The following is a 20,264-nucleotide window of genomic DNA, read 5'->3' as shown; positions in this document are numbered from 1 at the left end:
TTTCATTAATTTTATTAATGTTGAGTAAATTTTAATTTATAGGCTGGTGTTATTTGCTCTAATAAAAATTAATGGTTCAATATTTTAAGATGTATTAATGAAACTTATAACACGTTTAAACAAACTTTGCGTACTCTTTTGTTAAAATAAAAATGAGAATATAGAACGTTTAAATTTAAATATAGAAAAAATTTATTGATGTGCTGGTATTTACAATTTTTATAATTAGTACACGTATAAAATACACGCAGTTAATATAAAGTATAATCGCGTATGTATTAGTGCAAATAAGTTTATCGGATGTTATAAAAAGAATGAATATTTTATAAGTACATTGAGGTATACATCCTTGAATATTTAAATGTTGCGACACATTTCGATTGTGTAAGAATTTATATATATCAGGTAAACACATTTTTTATAAATAATATGTGTACGTAAAGTTATTAAAATATATTGTAGAATATGAAGTATACTTACATCATTTTCTTTTTATGAATCCTGGTACAATTTTTAAAGAAATATAAAACGGTTTTTCTATAATATAATAAAATGCAGAGACCAAAATCGTTTCTTTTTTTTACAGTAAAATGTTTTTTTGTACGCGTGTTTGTATATTTAATACTTTTCGTAAAGTATGTAGATTTATGAAATAATATTTTTTTAAATATACATACACTTCAATTTATTTATTATTTACTAAAGACTATTATTATTTGTGTAAAAAAAAAAATATATATATATATAATAACTGTAATACATACATTAATTGTGTTTGACTCGCCAAAGAAAAGAAAAAATGATTCAAATTAATAAACATATATGTAACAAGTTCACAAATTATAAATTTTAATTTAAGAGTTTTTAACAAGGCTCTGTAGTATTAATATAAATTTAACATATAAGACAGGCAATAAAAAAAAAAAAGAACCAAATCGCGGATGACAGTGCGTTATCCTAAACGAAACTAAATTTTTGTCGTTAGAATTAAATACCTGTGCACAAGGCACCAAATTTTACTTGGACACGGTCAAGATATAAAATTGGAATAATCTCTACAAGAGATTTAATTCTATATATCCCCTTTTCCCCCCTAAGGAAATAAATCCCCCTAAGGAAATCGATTCCCGATTCAGCGACTTTCGGATCTATATTTTTCTCTCGCATTTATTTTCTTAGGGGGGAACAGGGGATGTATGAAATTAAATCTCTTGTAGAGATTATTCCAATTTTATATCTTGGCCGTGTCCAAGTAAAATTTGGTGCCTTGTGCACAGGTATTTAATTCTAACGAAAAAAATTTAGTTTTGTTTAGGATAGCGCAATGTCATCCGCGATTTGGCTCTTTTTTTTATTGACTGTCTTATATGTTAATTTTATATTTATAAATTTTAAATTAGCAAATTAATTAAATGAGTTTCAAATTTATTCAGATTTACAATAAGTTTGCATAAACTTCAACTGTCGCTATCGTTATATATATGTATATCATTTCCATTCTTCTTATTTTTCAATTCTATACATATGTATATAATATTGCTTTATATCCAATTTAATTCGATTTTAATTCAGATATTTATTGTTCAGACCAAATTGTTTAAAAAACATAATAAATAATATATATATATATATATATACAATTCTTCGTAAAATTTAAACAAATTACATGTTGAATACAAAACAAATTACATATTGTGATTTTGCTTTTATTGGAGAATAGTGCATGGGCGAATGCTGTATAAAATTGCTTACATTGTATAAATTTATTCTCTCAACTTTGACCAACATTTTCCGGTTTATTGATATATATATATAGTTCCATTCTCCTTTTTTTCTCTCTCCCAGTCTCTCTCTGCTAAATTTTATTACTTGTATATAATCGAAGTCTACCTAATGTTCAGTTTTAATGTAACAATATCTACTTAAAAGATATAATAGTGAGTTTAAGCAAACTTGTACATATTTTTTATTGTTGTTTTACGTTGTAAATTACATTTGTTTTATTTTATAACAATGAATAAGAATACAATTGATCCAGCTAAGTCGATTCCGGCATTTTACGCTGGACAAAGTATATTTTTGACAGGCGCAACAGGATTTCTAGGCAAAGTATATTTCGAAAAGATACTGCGATCTTGTCCGGATGTTCGAGAAATATTTATATTGATGCGTCCAAAAAAAGGACTGAATATTAACGAAAGACTTGAGAAAATATTAAACTTACCGGTAAGTTATTAATTTATCACAAAAGATATCTTTTGAAACATACTAATCATTTCCTTAAGAATAGTTATAACATTTCGATTAGAAGAATTTTTAGATTATTTTTTTATTATTTTTATTATTTTTGTTTTTTTCTTATTTTGTTATATTTTTTATTAGATTATATTTTTATTATTTTTTTTATTATTATTTTATTATTTTTTTATTATTTATTAATATATGAAATAAAACACTGAGAGTAATTATATGAATTGTAGATAAAGTGATTTAAAAATATCCCATACAGCACCGTTAGATTGCAAAAACATTACAACAATCTTTCACCGCAATATTGCAATATTGCAAATTCACTGCAAAATGTTGCTACATCATTGCTGTTGAATTGCAGCAATGTTAAAATGTCCGCTTTTTAGAAGATAATAAAATTATTGATTATCGTTAACATCTTTTATTGTACAATATTGCAAAAACTTATTTTATTACAGTATTATACCCAGCAAATACCAAGTTACAGTTATATAATTGTTAGTTGTAATTTTCCACTCAACAATATAATTGTTATAATACACGTATTATATTTTTGAGTGGGAAATTACAACTAACAATTATATAGCTGTAACTTGGTGTTTGCTGGGTATATGTATATATATTACAATATATAAATTATAGAATTTGGATTACATGCAATATTTCCGAAATATTAATGTCATGTTGCTACAAGTGTGCTGGAATTTTGTGCACCTATATCTCTGCAATGTCTTTATAATGTTGCATTGCAACTTGCAACATTGCAACGTTGCTGCAATATAATTGCAATAATCTGTGCTGTATGGGATTTTACAACTTTTTCGTAAAAATATTTTACAGTTAAACATTATGCCAAATATTCTAATAAAAACTATATACACGTAACATTTTTTTATTTCAGTTGTACAATAAATTACGACAGGAGCAACCTTTAAATTTTAAGAAATTAATTCCAATTTCTGGCGATGCTAATCAAGAAAATTTAGGTTTATCAACTGCCGATAGACAAATGCTGATTGAAAGAGTAAATATAATAATTCATGCAGCCGCATCCGTGAAATTCAACGATACCTTAAAATACGCCATCCTTACTAATACCAGATCAACGAGAGATATATGTATCTTAGCCGAATGTGTGAAGAATCTAATCGTAAGTAAATTCGAGGTTGATTCTACATTCGCAATATTCTTGAAAAAAATTCCCTCGTATTTCATTAAGTGAAATAGCTTACATTGGGTTTTTATTTAATTTGTGATGTAGTAATATTTTCATTGCACATTTATTTCTACATGTTTTTCTTGAGGTACATCTTTCTAGCTTAACATGTGAAATATATATACACATATGTTATGTATATATTTACAAAAGATATTATAAATATAAGAGATGTACATTGGTACCAATTAGTATAAATTATTTTTTTATCGAATTATTTGATTGAATGTAGATTTTATTCAATAAGAAATTTAACTGGATATTATTTTGAAGCAGAAAATTAATTATAATAATCTGTCTGAAATTAAACACAGCTATATGTTTTGCTCTGAACTCTATATAACTATAGTATTTTGACTAAAATACGATTGTATAATATTAATTTTTTTATCTGTTAAAGGCCTTAGTATATGTTAGCACAGCATATTCACATTTGGATAATCCATTTATAGAAGAAAAATTATATTCACCTGTAGATGATTGGCGGAAAATGATAAAAATGGCTGAATCATTGGATGAGCATATCTTGAATATTTTTACAATTAAGTAAGTGTATCAATCATAAATCAAATACATCATATGCTTATATAAATTTTAAATGTGTCAATTAGAAAATATAAAATTATTCTCTTCTATTAATAATGTAATATTCCAATTATTTTTGATCATTTTTTCATGATTTATTTCAATATTTTTGTTTGACATTATGTGCAGATGTTTGAATAATATTCCCAACACTTACATATTTTCGAAAAACTTAGCGGAGAGTGTAATACAGGAATATTCTTTGTCCTTGCCTTGTGCGATTGTGAGACCTTCCATAGGTAGGTATCTTTTTTCTTTAATGTTAAAAACTTTGTCTTTCCTTTTCTTTAATGTTAATTGTAATATACAAATAATGCGGAAAATATATATATTTATATTAAATTTTAAATTTTACAGATAACTTAATAACATATTACATCATTATTAAGAATAAATATATGAAGATTCTACGTATTAAAAATATAAAACAATTAAAAGGCCATAATAAGAATCATGCGTAGAGGTCGTGCACGCAATATAAAATTAAAGAGGATAATAAATTAAAGTAATAAATGAATCATACAGTTGAATATAAATTTAATTATCTGACGTTTCGGTCCCATTTTGGGCCATCTTCAGAGATTCCAATGCCATAAAATAAATAAAAACTCGTGTGTTTAAAGACTGCATACTGCGGATCGATCTATCGTCAAGGAAGCCTCCCATCGATACCAAACGATAGAAAAACGCATCTCCATGCACTCCATTAAACGAAAGAACAAATACTGCGAGAGCTGTCAACAATGTACACTCTTCAAACGACACATTACAAATGACGAGAGATCAAGATCCGCAGTATGCAGTCTTTAAACACATGAGTTTTCATTAAATTTTATGGCATGGGAATCTCCGAAGATGGCCCGAAGTGGGACCGAAAATTAAGATAATTAAATTTATATTCAACTTTATAATTCCTTCGTTACTTTAATTTATTATTTTCTTTAATTTTATATTGCGTGCCCAACCTCTACGCATGATTCTTATTGGCCTTTTAATTGTTTTATATCATTATTAAGCTTTTATATTTGTATTTAATATAGTTAATATATAATATATTATTTAAACATATATTGTTTATTAAATATTATTTAAACATAATGTTACTTAAAACAATTTATTTATTTATTTTAGATAACAATTAAAATATTTCAATTCTACTACAGATACTATATGTCAGATAATACTTATGTTTTATGTAAGGAAAAAAAGAAGATATATATAGCTCTCTTTATTATATCTAATATAATTTAATAATAATATTAAAAATAATTCACATTTGTTAGTTACATCTTCGTGGAAGGATCCATTCCCAGGATGGATCGATTCTTTTAATGGTCCAATAGGACTGATGGTTGCTGCCGGAAAAGGATTAATGCGAGTAACATTAGCTAGCAACAATATTACAGCAAATTACATGCCAGTAGATACTGTCATCAATACTATAATTCTTGTAACTTGGAAGCTTGGATTGACAACGTATGATCATCAATTTATACTTATCAATTACAATTTAAACTTGTGCATATTTATATTTGTCAATGCATCCCTTATTTATATTATATTTATGTTTGTTTCTTTCTTTTTTTTGTATTAGAATTTACAATTAAAAAATCACATATTTATTCTAAATTGAATTTATTTTTTTTTTTGAGTAGAATTAAACTATAATTTTAAAAAATCATATAAACAAATTTTTTTAATATATTCTCATTATTACAGCTTAACTCATTAAAATGTGTTCAAAATTTTAATATTAATGAATTATCGTAATTTTAGCATACTTATAACATAAAATCTTATAATCTATAATATTTATATAAACAAGGCATTGATTAATTTATAATATCTATTATTAGTTTTACACCAGCTTCTACATGTTTTGTTGTAAACTGTACTTTTCCGAATGAAAAAAATGTATCATTTCGGGTATTTTGCAACATTGAAGCCAAACTTGTAGAGAAGATACCACTGTATGGAAATGTTTGGATTCCTCATGCATTATTTACTGAAAATTATGTTACGTACTATGTACTAACCATAATATGGCATGTCTTACCAGCTATATTACTAGATCTAATTTTAAAATTTTTGAGATATCGACCGACGTAAGTACAAATTAAATACTTTAAAATATTTAAATTTATGCAAAAAAGTGATTCTTTAATATTATATAATACATTATACTTTTCAAAAAAAATTAAATGAAAAAGTATAAAAATTTTAAAATTTTACAAATAATTATAAACTGCCAGAGAGTATAAATTATATATTATTATACTTTTTTGTGTGTAAAAAGAAATGAGATATGAATAAAAACATATGTTAATTCAGATATAAAGTTTTTCTACAAAGTTTAATTCTTTTATTATATTCTGTTTTAATATAAATATTAAAATTGTTATGTTTCATAATGGCAAATATATAGGATATTGGAATTGCAAAAAAAAATATATGTGGCCAATCGTGCTGTTCGACATTTTATGTGTAACGAATGGGAATTTGAAAATACAAATAGTCGAGATCTAATGACACTGATACCATCTGATAATCGAGAAATATTCTCGATAGATCTTTATGATTTCGATATAAAACAGTATATCACGTAAATATAAATATACATATACGTATATAGTTTGACTTTAATAGACTTAAAAATATTTATATTTATAATTGTATATATCATAGATGTTGCTATTTTTTGATTATATATCATTATATTATTTATATTATTTGTGTCACAATTTGATTATACACTACTATAAAAAAAAAAAATAATTACAGATAACATTTTTCATCCCAAAAAGTTAAAGAGACAAACTTTTTCATTTGAAGTATTCAATATACAAATTAATTAATTTAACATATGTAGAAGTTATGTAACATAATGGCGGGCGTATGATAAATAAATTAATAAATGTAACAATAAGTTAACTCTCCTAACAAATTTTTTTATAAATTTTTTGAATTTTTAATTGTTGAGAATACTTAATATAGTATATAGATCAAAATTTATAGCAAGTTAGTCAATAGTGATGCCTTTTCTTTGATATGTTTATATATATTGTATATATATATATATATATATATATATATATATATATATGTAGGTAACAATATTAATAAGGTTAATAAGTTTAAATATTTATTTATAATAATTATAATATTAATATATATTTATTTTATCATTTCAAGGGATGGATTGATAGGGTGTAAAAAATATCTCCTTCACGAAGATGTGGAAAATTTAAATAAAGCCAAAACTCATTTTAAAAGGTGCATGATTATGAGTTATTTTTAAAATATGTTGAAACACTGCTGTTATTTAAATATGAGATAGAACAATGTGGAAATTAAAATATAGTAAATTTGAGAAGCAATAAAATTTTTTTTAGCAGAGCGTATATATAATTATATATTGTTGAAAGTTATTATGTAAATTATAGATAATTATTTTTATACAAAATTGTATAGGATGTATTTAATTACGCTCATTCTGTTAATATTTTAGAGTGAAGCTGTTTGTTTCAACATTGAGAATTATTATCGCTATTACTATGCTGTGGATGATGATCAAGTGGATATTCTCTTAAACATTTTAGGTCACTTGATTTATAAAATTTATGCGATATGTTATAATTAATTAGATATGTTATAATGAAATCAATAAAAAGTCATGGCTCTGTTATTATTTAATGATATAAAGGTTTCACTCAGTGAGCTTTTAGAGCTTAGGCGCAGTAAACGGAGCGCAGCATTAATTGAGAGCAAACAATTGAGAGTTATATTATTTTAAAAAATTTTTTAAATATTAAACAATGAATGTGAACACAGCATTGTGCGAATTTCTTTTTTCACGATACCTTATGTATCTACGATTTCGGAACAATTTAAATCTATCATTAAAATTTACTGCGTCTATAGGCTCGCATAGTCAGCTTACTGAGACCTTTATTTTTCTTTTAATTTCCGAATGTCTATTATGTACATATAATTTTAGTTTGTCGAATATTATGTATATATCATTTTAATTTCTGAATTTATAAGGGTTCATACATTACTATATATTATTATATATGAAACATATATATATATATTCATATATTGTATAAATAATACTTATTTATTATATATATAAATTTATATAATTATATGTGAAAAGCACTTTTATCTAATTATGTATAGACATATTTTATATATAATTTTGCAGTTATAAGAATAATTTATATATTTCTATAAAATTTCATATTGTTATATATAAAAACATTTGTTCTCGGGTATTTTTATTATCTTTTATTTTACAATTCAAACTATAAATCTTCATAATGATAATTACTTGATGCCATTAATATAACGCACAATGTTAATCGATTTATCAAGGCTAGTGACCTTTGAATGACTCAGAATTATTTTAGAGAACATGCGCGAATGACAATTTGAAAATCAATCAAGTGCCATCAAATTTAGAACTACAACTAACAACGAACGTATCGCGCTGTTACCAAGTATATAGCTTATATCCGGAATTTTTCTGGTTTTGAACGATTTTTCTTCAAGAGAGATATTTCTAAAACTAGAGCCTTAATAAAAAATCGAACGACACTTTGCTTATGTAATGTGAGTATATAAGCTTTCAATTGCGACTAGTTTGGAAATGATTGATGCAGTCAGTTTTGAGAACTCGAAAATTTTCAACCAAAAAAGTGAAATTTTTCACATTTTATTTTAAGAAGCTGAAAAGCTTTCAAATCTCAAGTACATACTTCGCATGTACACACATTTAATGTGATTTTTTCCCTCAAGGTGTTTACAACAATGTTTTGTTGTAAACTGTATTTTTCCGGATGAAAAAAATGTATTATTTCGAGAAATTTGCAATAGAGTGAAAACACTTTCGACAGAGCTTTCTTTGGAAAGAACTCTCGGGATCTCTAATACATTATTTGTCTAAGGTCCAATTATGTATTACATATTGGTTATATTGTAGCATATTTTACCAGCTATATCAATAGATTTGCTTTTAAAACTTTTGGGATATCGATCTATGTAAGCATCAAAAACGAATTAAAAATACTAGAGCGTATAGATTTTTATATAAACCATTAAATATATAATTATATAATTTAATTAGTATATGATTAAAAAGAGTTAAAGAGGGAAAAATATGAGAGAGAGTTGAGAGAGAAAAAGAAAAGAGAAATCTTTTATGTAAAAGAAAATTCTTCATTCTTACAATTAGTGAAGCACTAATTATTTTTTTTCTTTATCAATTTAGAATATTATTTTCCACTTTACTTTGTACACAAAAAAATCGTCAAAATAAAATTTTAGTTGATTATAAAATTATATTATTGTAATTATATTATTATTATTATATTATTATTATTAATTTATTATAATTATATTATTATTACTAAAATTATATTATTATTATTTTTCTTGATTATAATTGTACGCCTTCTTACTTTTTTTTAAACTTGAGTTTTTGGATTCAATCATTTTCGACAATATATGAAACATTTACTTTTTTATAAAATGCACAAAAAAATTTTAGTTTAAAAATAATTTTTAAAATCGACATATCTACTCATAACAATAAAAGCATAATAAAAAATGTATAATTATAAAGTATTGCCATTATCATTCAATTATTGTATATAACTTATGTACATCTAGTTTAATATAATAAAATTATATTTTTTTTTATTAATTATTTTCAAAGATAAGTGAACACATTTTTTTCTCTTTTACTTTCGTTATTTTTTAAATATGAAACTTTTAATGAGAAACATTTTTATGGAAAACATTCATAAAATTTATATTGAAGATAATTTTAAGCTGTTAAATATATAATGATTTTATATCATTTTGAAGAAATGCAATAATAAATGTCAAAACAAATCTTCTTCATGAAGACGAATCAATTAGATGCAGCCAAAGCACATCGTAAAAGGTAAGTGTAAAATGTAAATGGAACATTGTTGTTGTTTATATGTGAGATATACAATGCGTTATAAAAAATTAGACATTAAAAAAGTGAATACAATGTTAAAATGCAAAAATGCAAAAATGTTTAACTGAATATTTTATTTTCTTCAAGAAGCTTTAACTAAAATAATAACTAAAATAATTTGAAGTAGCAATTTTTTTAAGTAAATAATATTTTATTAGTAATTATAGTAATTAATATTAGTAATTAATATATATATATATATGCATGCTTTTTTCTATTCTGAAATATTTTAACTTTTTAATATGTAAAATATAAGTAATATTTGTACATTACACATATAAAATATTTCAAAGAATTAAGAACAGATTATTGGTTACAAATATAAGTCCAAATATTAAAAATGGAATTTACAAACAATTTATTGTTATAAAAGTTATAACAGATAATTATTTCTAAATTATTTGTAAGATATATTAATTTATTAAATATAACATTTGTTTATTTTAGGGTGGATCTATTCGTCTCAACATTTAAAACTATCATGGCTATTGGTATGCTATGGATAATATATAAGTGGATGTTTTTGTAAACACGCATACATTGAACATTTTAAATCCTATTTCTTTTTAAAAAATTCCACAATTGTATACTTTATTATATAATTGTATATTTAAAATTGTATACTTATATAAATTTAATTTATAATGATTAAAGCAAAAATTAAAATAGATACATGTATTCTATTTTGATATTCATTATTGTACCTTTTATTTTTTACTATAACATCAAAATAGAAAATATGAACTTATTATTTAAGATAATAGCTAGCGATTGAATAATTATAAGAATGAAATGTTGCAAATGAGAATGGCAGAATTACATTACGTAGTTACATTATGTAGATAATTAGCCAAAGAAAATTGTATAGTACCCTTCTTTCTCTTTTTTTCTCTCTCTATTTTTGAGTATTACAATATATTTTAGATTTAATATTTTCTATAAATTTTTTTATTTTTTTTATTTTATATTTTTTAAATAGATAAAATAAATAATTTTTTTATTTTATAATGTAGAAATAATTTTGAAAATTTAATTCGGATTACAAAATAACGAACAGCATTTTCTAATTTAAATATTCTTATAGCGACACACACAATGCTGCATATCTTATATTTCAAATATTATTTTGATTATATTTCAAATATTACGTGTAATCTGCATTAATAAATTATTTTAGGAAGCTCTATAAAAGGTATAATATATAATTATAGATAGAGACACAGAACATTTTAGTCATTTATATATATATATATATATATATATATATATCTTAAAATATATAATTTCTTAAAAATATAATAGATTATTAGCAGATTATTTGAACATCATAGATTGTATAGATTAATTATGGTGTGCTAAATTTCATTTTTTTTTTAATTTGTACATGTGTAATCGACAATTCTCGATTAATATTTTTTAACAGAAATTAACTGATAAATCTGTCAAAAAATATTAATTGTGTCTAAAGAACGATAACATAATATTTAAGATACTAGACTACACATGCGCGCGCCATTGTCTGATTTCATTATATGATTTTATTTAATTTTATTTTGACGTTACGACGATGTCACGTATTGCATAACTTGTATAGAGTGAGAAATTATTATTGCGTTTTATGATAATTTTTGACATAAAATAAGCAGTCAACCTAAGATATTATAGGTGCCATTAATTTCAATAAATAATATTTGTATGCATTAATGTCAAAGTTTAGCGGATATTCCACAAAAAGTGAATATTTAAGGAATATCGTATATCAAAGTATATCAAGATACAAATAACTTGATTATTTCAATCCTAAGACATACTTTTGTATTGTCACAACAAAACGTATTTACATATCAGAACTAAATTATTTTAAACTAATTATATATGTACAGTTAATAAAACATAAAATATTGTGAAATACAAAGTACTTATTTTCTTTTATAAGTGCTAGAAACATTTACAAAGAAATAAGCTTTTCCAAAATTCAATAATCAAAATAATTTATTTTTCAGCAAACATATATTTATCGTATACATAAATGATTTTTGTACTTATATTTCTTGTAAAACAATTAAATTTTTCGAAACTACATATAAATATATGTTTAAAATATTTTTATTATTTCATTAAAAGATATTATTAATTGTGGAAATAATAACTGATACATAATTGTGTCTAATTCGTTAAAAATAAAGAGATATATGTAAAAACAAATTTCAAACTTGAACTTAATTACAATTGAATTTAACATATAAATGTGTAACAAATTCACAAAACTAAGTTTGCAATAAGTTTGCATAAGCTAGAGCTACTTATCATTTTCTTTATCACCTTCATCACTTATTTTTTTCAATTATATATACGTGTATTATTCTATATGTATTTTATTTCATTTGTTTCAATTATAAAATTCAGATATTTATATGTTTAGACTAAACCGTGTATGTTAAAAAATATAATAAATAATTTATTACATATATTAAATAATAACTCAAACATTAAAATTTAGACAAATTATACATATTAAATATAGCATATATACATTGCATATTATAATTTTACATCATTATTGGTTGTGTTATTGATGAATGCTGCATATAATTCTCTGCATTGTATTCCTTTTTTCCGTTTTGACCTGTAGCATTTCCGGTTATTTGATAAACAAAATTTCAATTATTTAATAAACATAGCTTCACCTTCTCGTTTATGTATTTATGACTTTTATGAAATCGTAGTGTACAGCTACCGCTTAGTAACAACATAGACATAAAAGAGGCAACAACGTGTTTTAAGTATATCTGCAGATTTCATTTGCTGCTACGTTTTTAATACCGTTTTACGTTGCTTTATTTTAATAACAATGAATAAGAATACAATTGATCCAGCTAGGCCGATTCCGGCATTTTACGCTGGACAAAGTATATTTTTGACAGGCGCAACAGGATTTTTAGGCAAAGTATATTTCGAAAAGATACTGCGATCTTGTCCGGATGTTCGAGAAATATTTATATTGATGCGTCCAAAAAAAGGACTGAATATTAACGAAAGACTCGAGAAAATATTAAACTTACCGGCAAGTTATTAATTTATCACAAAAGATATCTTTTGAAACATACTAATCATTTCCTTAAGAATAGTTATAACATTTCGATTAGAAGAATTTTTAGATTATTCTTTTATTATTTTTATTATTTTTGTTTTTTTCTTATTTTGTTATATTTTTTATTAGATTATATTTTTATTATTTTTTTTATTATTATTTTATTATTTTTTTATTATTTATTAATGTATGAAATAAAACACTGAGAGTAATTATATGAATTGTAGATAAAGTGATTTAAAAATATTTTACAACTTTTTCGTAAAAATATTTTACAGTTAAACATTATGCCAAATATTCTAATAAAAACTATATACACGTAACATTTTTTTATTTCAGTTGTACAATAAATTACGACAGGAGCAACCTTTAAATTTTAAGAAATTAATTCCAATTTCTGGCGATGCTAATCAAGAAAATTTAGGTTTATCAACTGCCGATAGACAAATGCTGATTGAAAGAGTAAATATAATAATTCATGCAGCCGCATCCGTGAAATTCAACGATACCTTAAAATACGCCATCCTTACTAATACCAGATCAACGAGAGATATATGTATCTTAGCCGAATGTGTGAAGAATCTAATCGTAAGTAAATTCGAGGTTGATTCTACATTCGCAATATTCCTGAAAAAAATTCCTTCGTATTTCATTAAGTGAAATAGCTTACATTGGGTTTTTATTTAATTTGTGATGTAGTAATATTTTCATTGCACATTTATTTCTAGATGTTTTTCTTGAGGTCCATCTTTCTAGCTTAACATGTGAAATGTATATACACATATGTTATGTATATATTTACAAAAGATATTATAAATATAAGAGATGTACATTGATACCAATTAGTATAAATTATTTTTTATCGTATTATTTGATTGAATGTAGATTTTATTCAATAAGAAATTAAACTCGATATTACTTTGAAGCAGAGAATTAATTATAATAATCTGTCTGAAATTAAACACAGCTATATGTTTTGCTCTGAACTCTATATAACTATAGTATTTTGACTAAAATACAATTGTATAATATTAATTTTTTTATCTGTTAAAGGCCTTAGTATATGTTAGCACAGCATATTCACATTTGGATAATCCATTTATAGAAGAAAAATTATATTCACCTGTAGATGATTGGCGGAAAATGATAAAAATGGCTGAATCATTGGATGAGCATATCTTGAATATTTTTACAGCTAAGTAAGTGTATCAACCATAAATCAAATACATCATATGCTTATATAAATTTTAAATGTGTCAATTAGAAAATATAAAATTATTCTCTTCTATTAATAATGTAATATTCCAATTATTTTTGATCATTTTTTCATGATTTATTTCAATATTTTTGTTTGACATTATGTGCAGATGTTTGAATAATATTCCCAACACTTACATATTTTCGAAAAACTTAGCGGAGAGTGTAATACAGGAATATTCTTTGTCCTTGCCTTGTGCGATTGTGAGACCTTCCATAGGTACAGTATATTTTTTTCTTTAATGTTAAAAACTTTGTCTTTCCTTTTCTTTAATGTTAATTGTAATATACAAATAATGCGGAAAATATATATATTTATATTAAATTTTAAATTTTACAGATAACTTAATAACAGATTACATCATTATTAAGAATAAATATATGAAGATTCTACGTATTAAAAATATAAAACAGTTATAAGAGGCCAATAAGAACCATGCGTAGAGGTCGTGCACGCAATATAAAATTAAAGAGGATAATAAATTAAAGTAATAAATGAATCATACAGTTGAATATAAATTTAATTATCTGATGTTTCGGTTCCACTTCAGGCCATCTTCAGAGATTCCAATGCCATAAAATAAATGAAAACTCGTGTGTTTAAAGACTGCATACTGCAGATCGATCTATCGTCAAGGAAGCCTTCCATCGATACCAAACGATAAAAAAACGCATCTCCATGCACTCCATTAAACGAAAGAACAAATACTGCGAGAGCTGTCAACAATGTACACTCTTCAAACGACACATTACAAATGACGAGAGATCGAGATCCGCAGTATGCAGTCTTTAAACACATGAGTTTTCATTAAATTTTATGGCATGGGAATCTCTGAAGATGACCCGAGGTGGGACCGAAACTTAAGATAATTAAATTTATATTCAACTTTATAATTCCTTCGTTACTTTAATTTATTATCTTCTTTAATTTTATATTGCGTGCCTAACCTCTACGCATGATTCTTATTGGCCTTTTAATTGTTTTATATCATTATTAAGCTTTTATATTTGTATTTAATATAGTTAATATAAAATATTATTTAAACATAATGTCGCATAACTTGGCATCTCAGACCAACCGCCTTGCATATCTATTGGTCAACAGCGAAGAATCGTTTTAATTTTATATTTTAATATTTAACTAACTTTGTATTTTTAACATTTAACTTTGTATTTTAATATTTAACTTTTATGTATTGATAAAGACTGTAGTGCAGTCGAAACGTTTACAATTTATATCGTTTCTGTAACGAAATGTTATTTTAATTATCTAACTATTAATAAATTTTTACACCTTATTTATTTGCTCGTTTAGTTGGCCTACTATATTTGATTTTTTTAATTGTATTATTTAAACATATATTGTTTATTAAATATTATTTAAACATAATGTTACTTAAAACAATTTATTTATTTATTTTAGATAACAATAAATATATTTTAATTCTACTACAGATACTATATGTTAGATAGTAAATATGTTTTATGTACAAGGAAAGAAAGAAGATATATATAGCTCTTTTTATTATATATTACAATAATATATATAATAATTTAATAATAACAATAATCCAAAAAATATTTGATTTGTTAGTTATATCTTCGTGGAAGGATCCATTCCCAGGATGGATCGATACTTATAATGGTCCAGTAGGACTGATGGTTGCTGGCGGAAAAGGATTAATACGAGTATTATTTGCTAGTAACTGTATTTCACAAAATTACATACCAGTAGATACTGTCATCAATACTATAATTCTTGTAACTTGGAAGCTTGGATTGACAACGTATGATCATCAATTTATACTTATCAATAACAATTTATACTTATAATATTTATATTCATCAATGCATCTCTTAATATATTTTATATTAATTTTTTTCATCTTTTTTTATATTAGAACATAAAGTTAAAAAATCACATATTTATTTTAAGTTTAATTTATTTTTTCTGGAGTGGAATTAAAAAGTAAGATTTTAAAAATAATAAATATTAAAAAATTGATTAAATATAACTATACATTTTTAATTCTTGTTAACTCATTAATTTATGTTAAAGTAATATTTTTAATATTCTTCAATTATCTCGTAATTTATAATTCCGTATATACTTATAATATAATATCTGATAATCTATAATATTTTTATAAACAATGCATAGATTAATTTATAATATAATTTATTATTAGTTTCACACCAGCTTCTACATGTTTTGTTGTAAACTGTACTTTTCCGGATGAAAAAAATATATCCCTTAGGGAATTTTGCAATTTGGAACTCAAAGTTTCGGAGAACGTACCACTGGATGGAATTGTTTGGAAACCTAATACATTATTTACTAAAAGTTATGTTATGCACTATGTACTGACAATAGCGTTGCATATTTTACCAGCTATATTAATAGATCTGGTTTTAAAATTTTTGAGATATCGACCTATGTAAGTACCAAACAAATTAAATACTTTAAAATATATAAATTTATACAAGAAAGTGATTCTTTAATATTATATAATACATTTTACTTTTCAAAATAATTTCAACACAGAAGCGCATAAAAATTTGAAAGTTTTACAAATAAATATAAACTTCAACATAGTATAAATTATATATTACGTTTCTGTGTAAAAAGAAATGCAGTATGAAAAATATATGCCAATTCAGGATAAAAAATTATTCTAAAAAATATAGTTCTTTTATTATATTATATTTTAATATAAATATTAAAATTGTTATATATGTTTCATAATGGCAAATATATATAGGATATTAAGACTGCAAAGAAAATTATATGTGGCCAATCGTGCTTTACAACATTTTATGTGTAACGATTGGGAATTTGAAAATACAAATAGTCGAGATCTAATGACACTGATACCATCTAATAATCGAGAAATATTCTCGATCGATCTTTATGATTTCGATATGAAACAGTATATCACGTAAATATAAATATACATATACGTATATAGCTTGACTTTAATAGACTTAAAAATATTTATATTTATAATTGTATATATCGTAGATGTTGCTATTTTTTGATTATATATATTTTTATCTTATTTATATTATTTGTGTCACAATTTGATCATACACTACTATAAAAAAAAAAAATAATAACAGGTAACATTTTCTATCCCAAAAAGTTAAAGAGAAAAATTTTTTTATTTGAAGTATTCAATATACAAATTAATTAATTTAACATACGAACAAGTTAAATATAATGACGGGCGTATGATAAATAAATTAATAAATGTAACGATAAGTTAACTCTCCTAACAAATTTTTTTATAAATTCTTTGAATTTTTAATTGTTGAGAATACTTAATATAGTATATCGATCAAAATTTATAGCAAGTTCGTCAATAGTGATGCCTTTTCTTTGATATGTTTATATATATTGTATATATATATATATAGGTAACAATGTATATAAGGTTAATAAGTTTAAATATTTATTTATAATAATTATAATATTAATATATATTTATTTTATCATTTTAAGGAATGGAATGATAGGGTGTAAAAAATATCTCCTTCACGAAGATGTGGAAAATTTAAATAAAGCCAAAACTCATTTTAAAAGGTGCATGATGATGAGTTATCTTTAAAATATGTTGAAACACTGCTGTTATTTAAATATGAGATAGAACGACGTGGAAATTAAAATATAGTAAATTTAAGAAGCAATAAAATTTTTTTAGCAGAGTGTATATATATATATATATATATATATATATATATATAGTTGAAAGTTACTATAAAAATTATAGATAATTATTTTTATACAAAATTTTATAGGATGTATTTAATTACACTTATTCTGTTAATATTTTAGAGTGAAGCTGTTTGTTTCAACATTGAGAATCATTATCGCTATTACTATACTGTGGATGATGACCAAGTGGATATTCTCTTAAACATTTTAGGTCACTTGATTTATAAAATTTATGCGATATGTTATAATTAATTAGATATGTTATAATGAAATCAATAAAAAGTCATGGCTCTGTTATTATTTAATAATATAAAGGTTTCACTCAGTGAGCTTTTAGAGCTTGGGCGCAGTAAACGGAGCGCAGCATTAATTGAGAGCAAACGATTGAGAGTTATATTATTTTAAAAAATTTTTTAAATATAAAACAATGAATGTAAACACAGCGATGTGCGAATTTCTTTTTTCATGATACTTAATGTATCTACGATTTCGGAACAATTTAAATCTATCATTAAAATTTACTGCGTCTTTAGGCTCGCATAATCAGCTTACTGAGACCTTTATTTTTCTTTTAATTTTCGAATGTCTATTATGTACCTATAATTTTAGTTTGTCGAATATTATGTATACTATATTAATTTCTGAATTTCTGTTATGTACAAAACAACATAAGTGCGCGCTTTGCGTGCGTTATTGATATATTACTCGGGGAGAAATTTTTTTTTATATATATAATTAGATATAAATAATTGTATAATTATACATCGTAATTCTATAATTGTAATTGTAATATTATATAAAAAATATTTTATACATAATTATATAAATTTTTATATAAACTATAAGGAAGAGAAATTTAAATCTCAATTTAGAGATTGTTCTCCGTTTTAGCGAATTACTAAGTATTATATTTGGCTCTTTACAGCGATACATCTTCTATATATATTCTTGTTATTTACGATAAGAGCGTTTTAGCTGTATTATTGTTATAAACTATAAGAGTTCATACATTACTATATATCATTATATATGAAACATATATATATTTATATATTGTATAAAAAATACTTATTTATTATATATATAAATTTATATATTATAATTATATATAAAAAGCACTTTTATCTAATTATGTATAGACATATTTTATATATAATTTTGCGGTTATAAGAATAATTTATATATTTCTATAAAATTTCATATTATTGTTATATATAAAAAAATTTGTCCTCGGGTATTTTTATCTTTTATTTTACAACTCAAACTATAAATCTTCATAATGATAATTACTTGATGCTATTAATATAACGCACAATGTTAATCGATTTTTTGGCTTGTGACCTTTGAATGACTCAGTATTATTTTAGAGAACATGCGCGAATGACAATTTGAAAATCAATCAAGTGCCACCAAATTTAGAACTAAGACTAACAACGAACGTATCGCGCCGTTATCAAGTATATAGCTTATATCCGGAATTTTTCTGGTTTTGAACGATTTTTCTTCAAGAGAGATATTTCTAAAACTAGAGCCTGAATCGAAAATCGAACGGCACTTTGCTTATATAATGTGAGTATATAAGCTTTCAATTGCGATTTGTTTGGAAATGATTGATGCAGTCAATTTCGAGAACTCAAAAATTTTCAACCAAAAAAGTGAAATTTTTCATATTTTATTTTAAGAAGCTGAAAAGCTTTCAAATCTCAAGTACATACTTCGCATGTACACACATTTAATGTGATTTTTTTCCCTCAAGGTGCATGTAAGATTTGTATTCAATTGATGACTTCTGTAAGTACATACTTTAATAGGAGATAAATTGCATTTGTGAATGTTCAAGTGTATGAGTAAAAAGCTCGCGATTGAACGACATATTTTGACAGTACAAATATGTCGAGAAGTTAATAGTGTAATAAAATAGTGAGATTACATTGATTTATTTTATGTACATTAAATTAAATAAAAAAAAGATAAAGAAGATAAAGCGAAGAGAAAAGAGGAAGAAGGAAAGACAGATTAGAGAGAAAGGTGTGTTTACTTTATATATATGTATATACTATATACATATATATAATATTATGTTATATTATATTATATTGTACATTATTAAATATATTACAGTTTATTATATTATATTATA

The 20,264-nt window shown here is 23.7% G+C and overlaps 2 protein-coding genes across 3 annotated transcripts; both read left to right on the top strand.

Moving 5' to 3' along the window:
* The first annotated feature begins 1,969 nt into the window (after window positions 1–1,969).
* On the top strand, window positions 1,970–7,736 carry LOC114939025 (fatty acyl-CoA reductase 1-like). Its single transcript, XM_029313248.2, has 9 exons — window positions 1,970–2,226; window positions 3,152–3,400; window positions 3,867–4,012; window positions 4,181–4,290; window positions 5,335–5,527; window positions 5,908–6,156; window positions 6,477–6,653; window positions 7,244–7,324; window positions 7,560–7,736. The coding sequence occupies exons 1-9, from the start codon at window positions 2,014–2,016 to the stop codon at window positions 7,639–7,641; spliced, it is 1,500 nt and encodes a 499-aa protein (XP_029169081.2). The 5' UTR covers window positions 1,970–2,013; the 3' UTR covers window positions 7,642–7,736.
* A 5,057-nt stretch (window positions 7,737–12,793) lies between these two features.
* LOC114938960 (fatty acyl-CoA reductase 1-like) lies at window positions 12,794–18,424 on the top strand. 2 transcript variants are annotated; one of them, XM_085480504.1, is made up of 9 exons: window positions 12,797–13,125; window positions 13,492–13,740; window positions 14,206–14,351; window positions 14,520–14,629; window positions 16,004–16,196; window positions 16,599–16,847; window positions 17,172–17,348; window positions 17,912–17,992; window positions 18,245–18,424. In XM_085480504.1, exons 1-9 carry the CDS (start codon window positions 12,913–12,915, stop codon window positions 18,324–18,326), a joined length of 1,500 nt encoding a protein of 499 aa, XP_085336630.1. In that variant the 5' UTR covers window positions 12,797–12,912; the 3' UTR covers window positions 18,327–18,424. The 2 variants fall into 2 exon arrangements, with proteins under 2 accessions (XP_085336631.1, XP_085336630.1); XM_085480505.1 differs by lacking the exon at window positions 17,172–17,348 and having other exon boundaries at window positions 12,794–13,125.
* Window positions 18,425–20,264: the final 1,840 nt, after the last annotated feature.

Source organism: Nylanderia fulva, unplaced genomic scaffold (genome assembly GCF_048542155.1).
Source record: "Nylanderia fulva isolate GAGA-0341 unplaced genomic scaffold, ASM4854215v1 Scaffold15, whole genome shotgun sequence".
NCBI classification, from domain to species: domain Eukaryota; kingdom Metazoa; phylum Arthropoda; class Insecta; order Hymenoptera; family Formicidae; genus Nylanderia; species Nylanderia fulva.
This window is presented reverse-complemented; position numbering and strand designations above follow the sequence as displayed.

Coding starts and splice junctions, on each gene's coding strand:
- LOC114938960 (XM_085480504.1), top strand. CDS start 12,913: ATGAATAAGAATACAATTGATCCAGCTAGGCCGATTCCGGCATTTTAC. Junction 14,630..16,003: donor GATTGTGAGACCTTCCATAG/GTACAGTATATT, acceptor TTGATTTGTTAG/TTATATCTTCGTGGAAGGAT. Junction 17,349..17,911: donor GATATGAAACAGTATATCAC/GTAAATATAAAT, acceptor TATCATTTTAAG/GAATGGAATGATAGGGTGTA.
- LOC114939025 (XM_029313248.2), top strand. CDS start 2,014: ATGAATAAGAATACAATTGATCCAGCTAAGTCGATTCCGGCATTTTAC. Junction 4,291..5,334: donor GATTGTGAGACCTTCCATAG/GTAGGTATCTTT, acceptor CACATTTGTTAG/TTACATCTTCGTGGAAGGAT. Junction 7,325..7,559: donor GCCAAAACTCATTTTAAAAG/GTGCATGATTAT, acceptor TTAATATTTTAG/AGTGAAGCTGTTTGTTTCAA.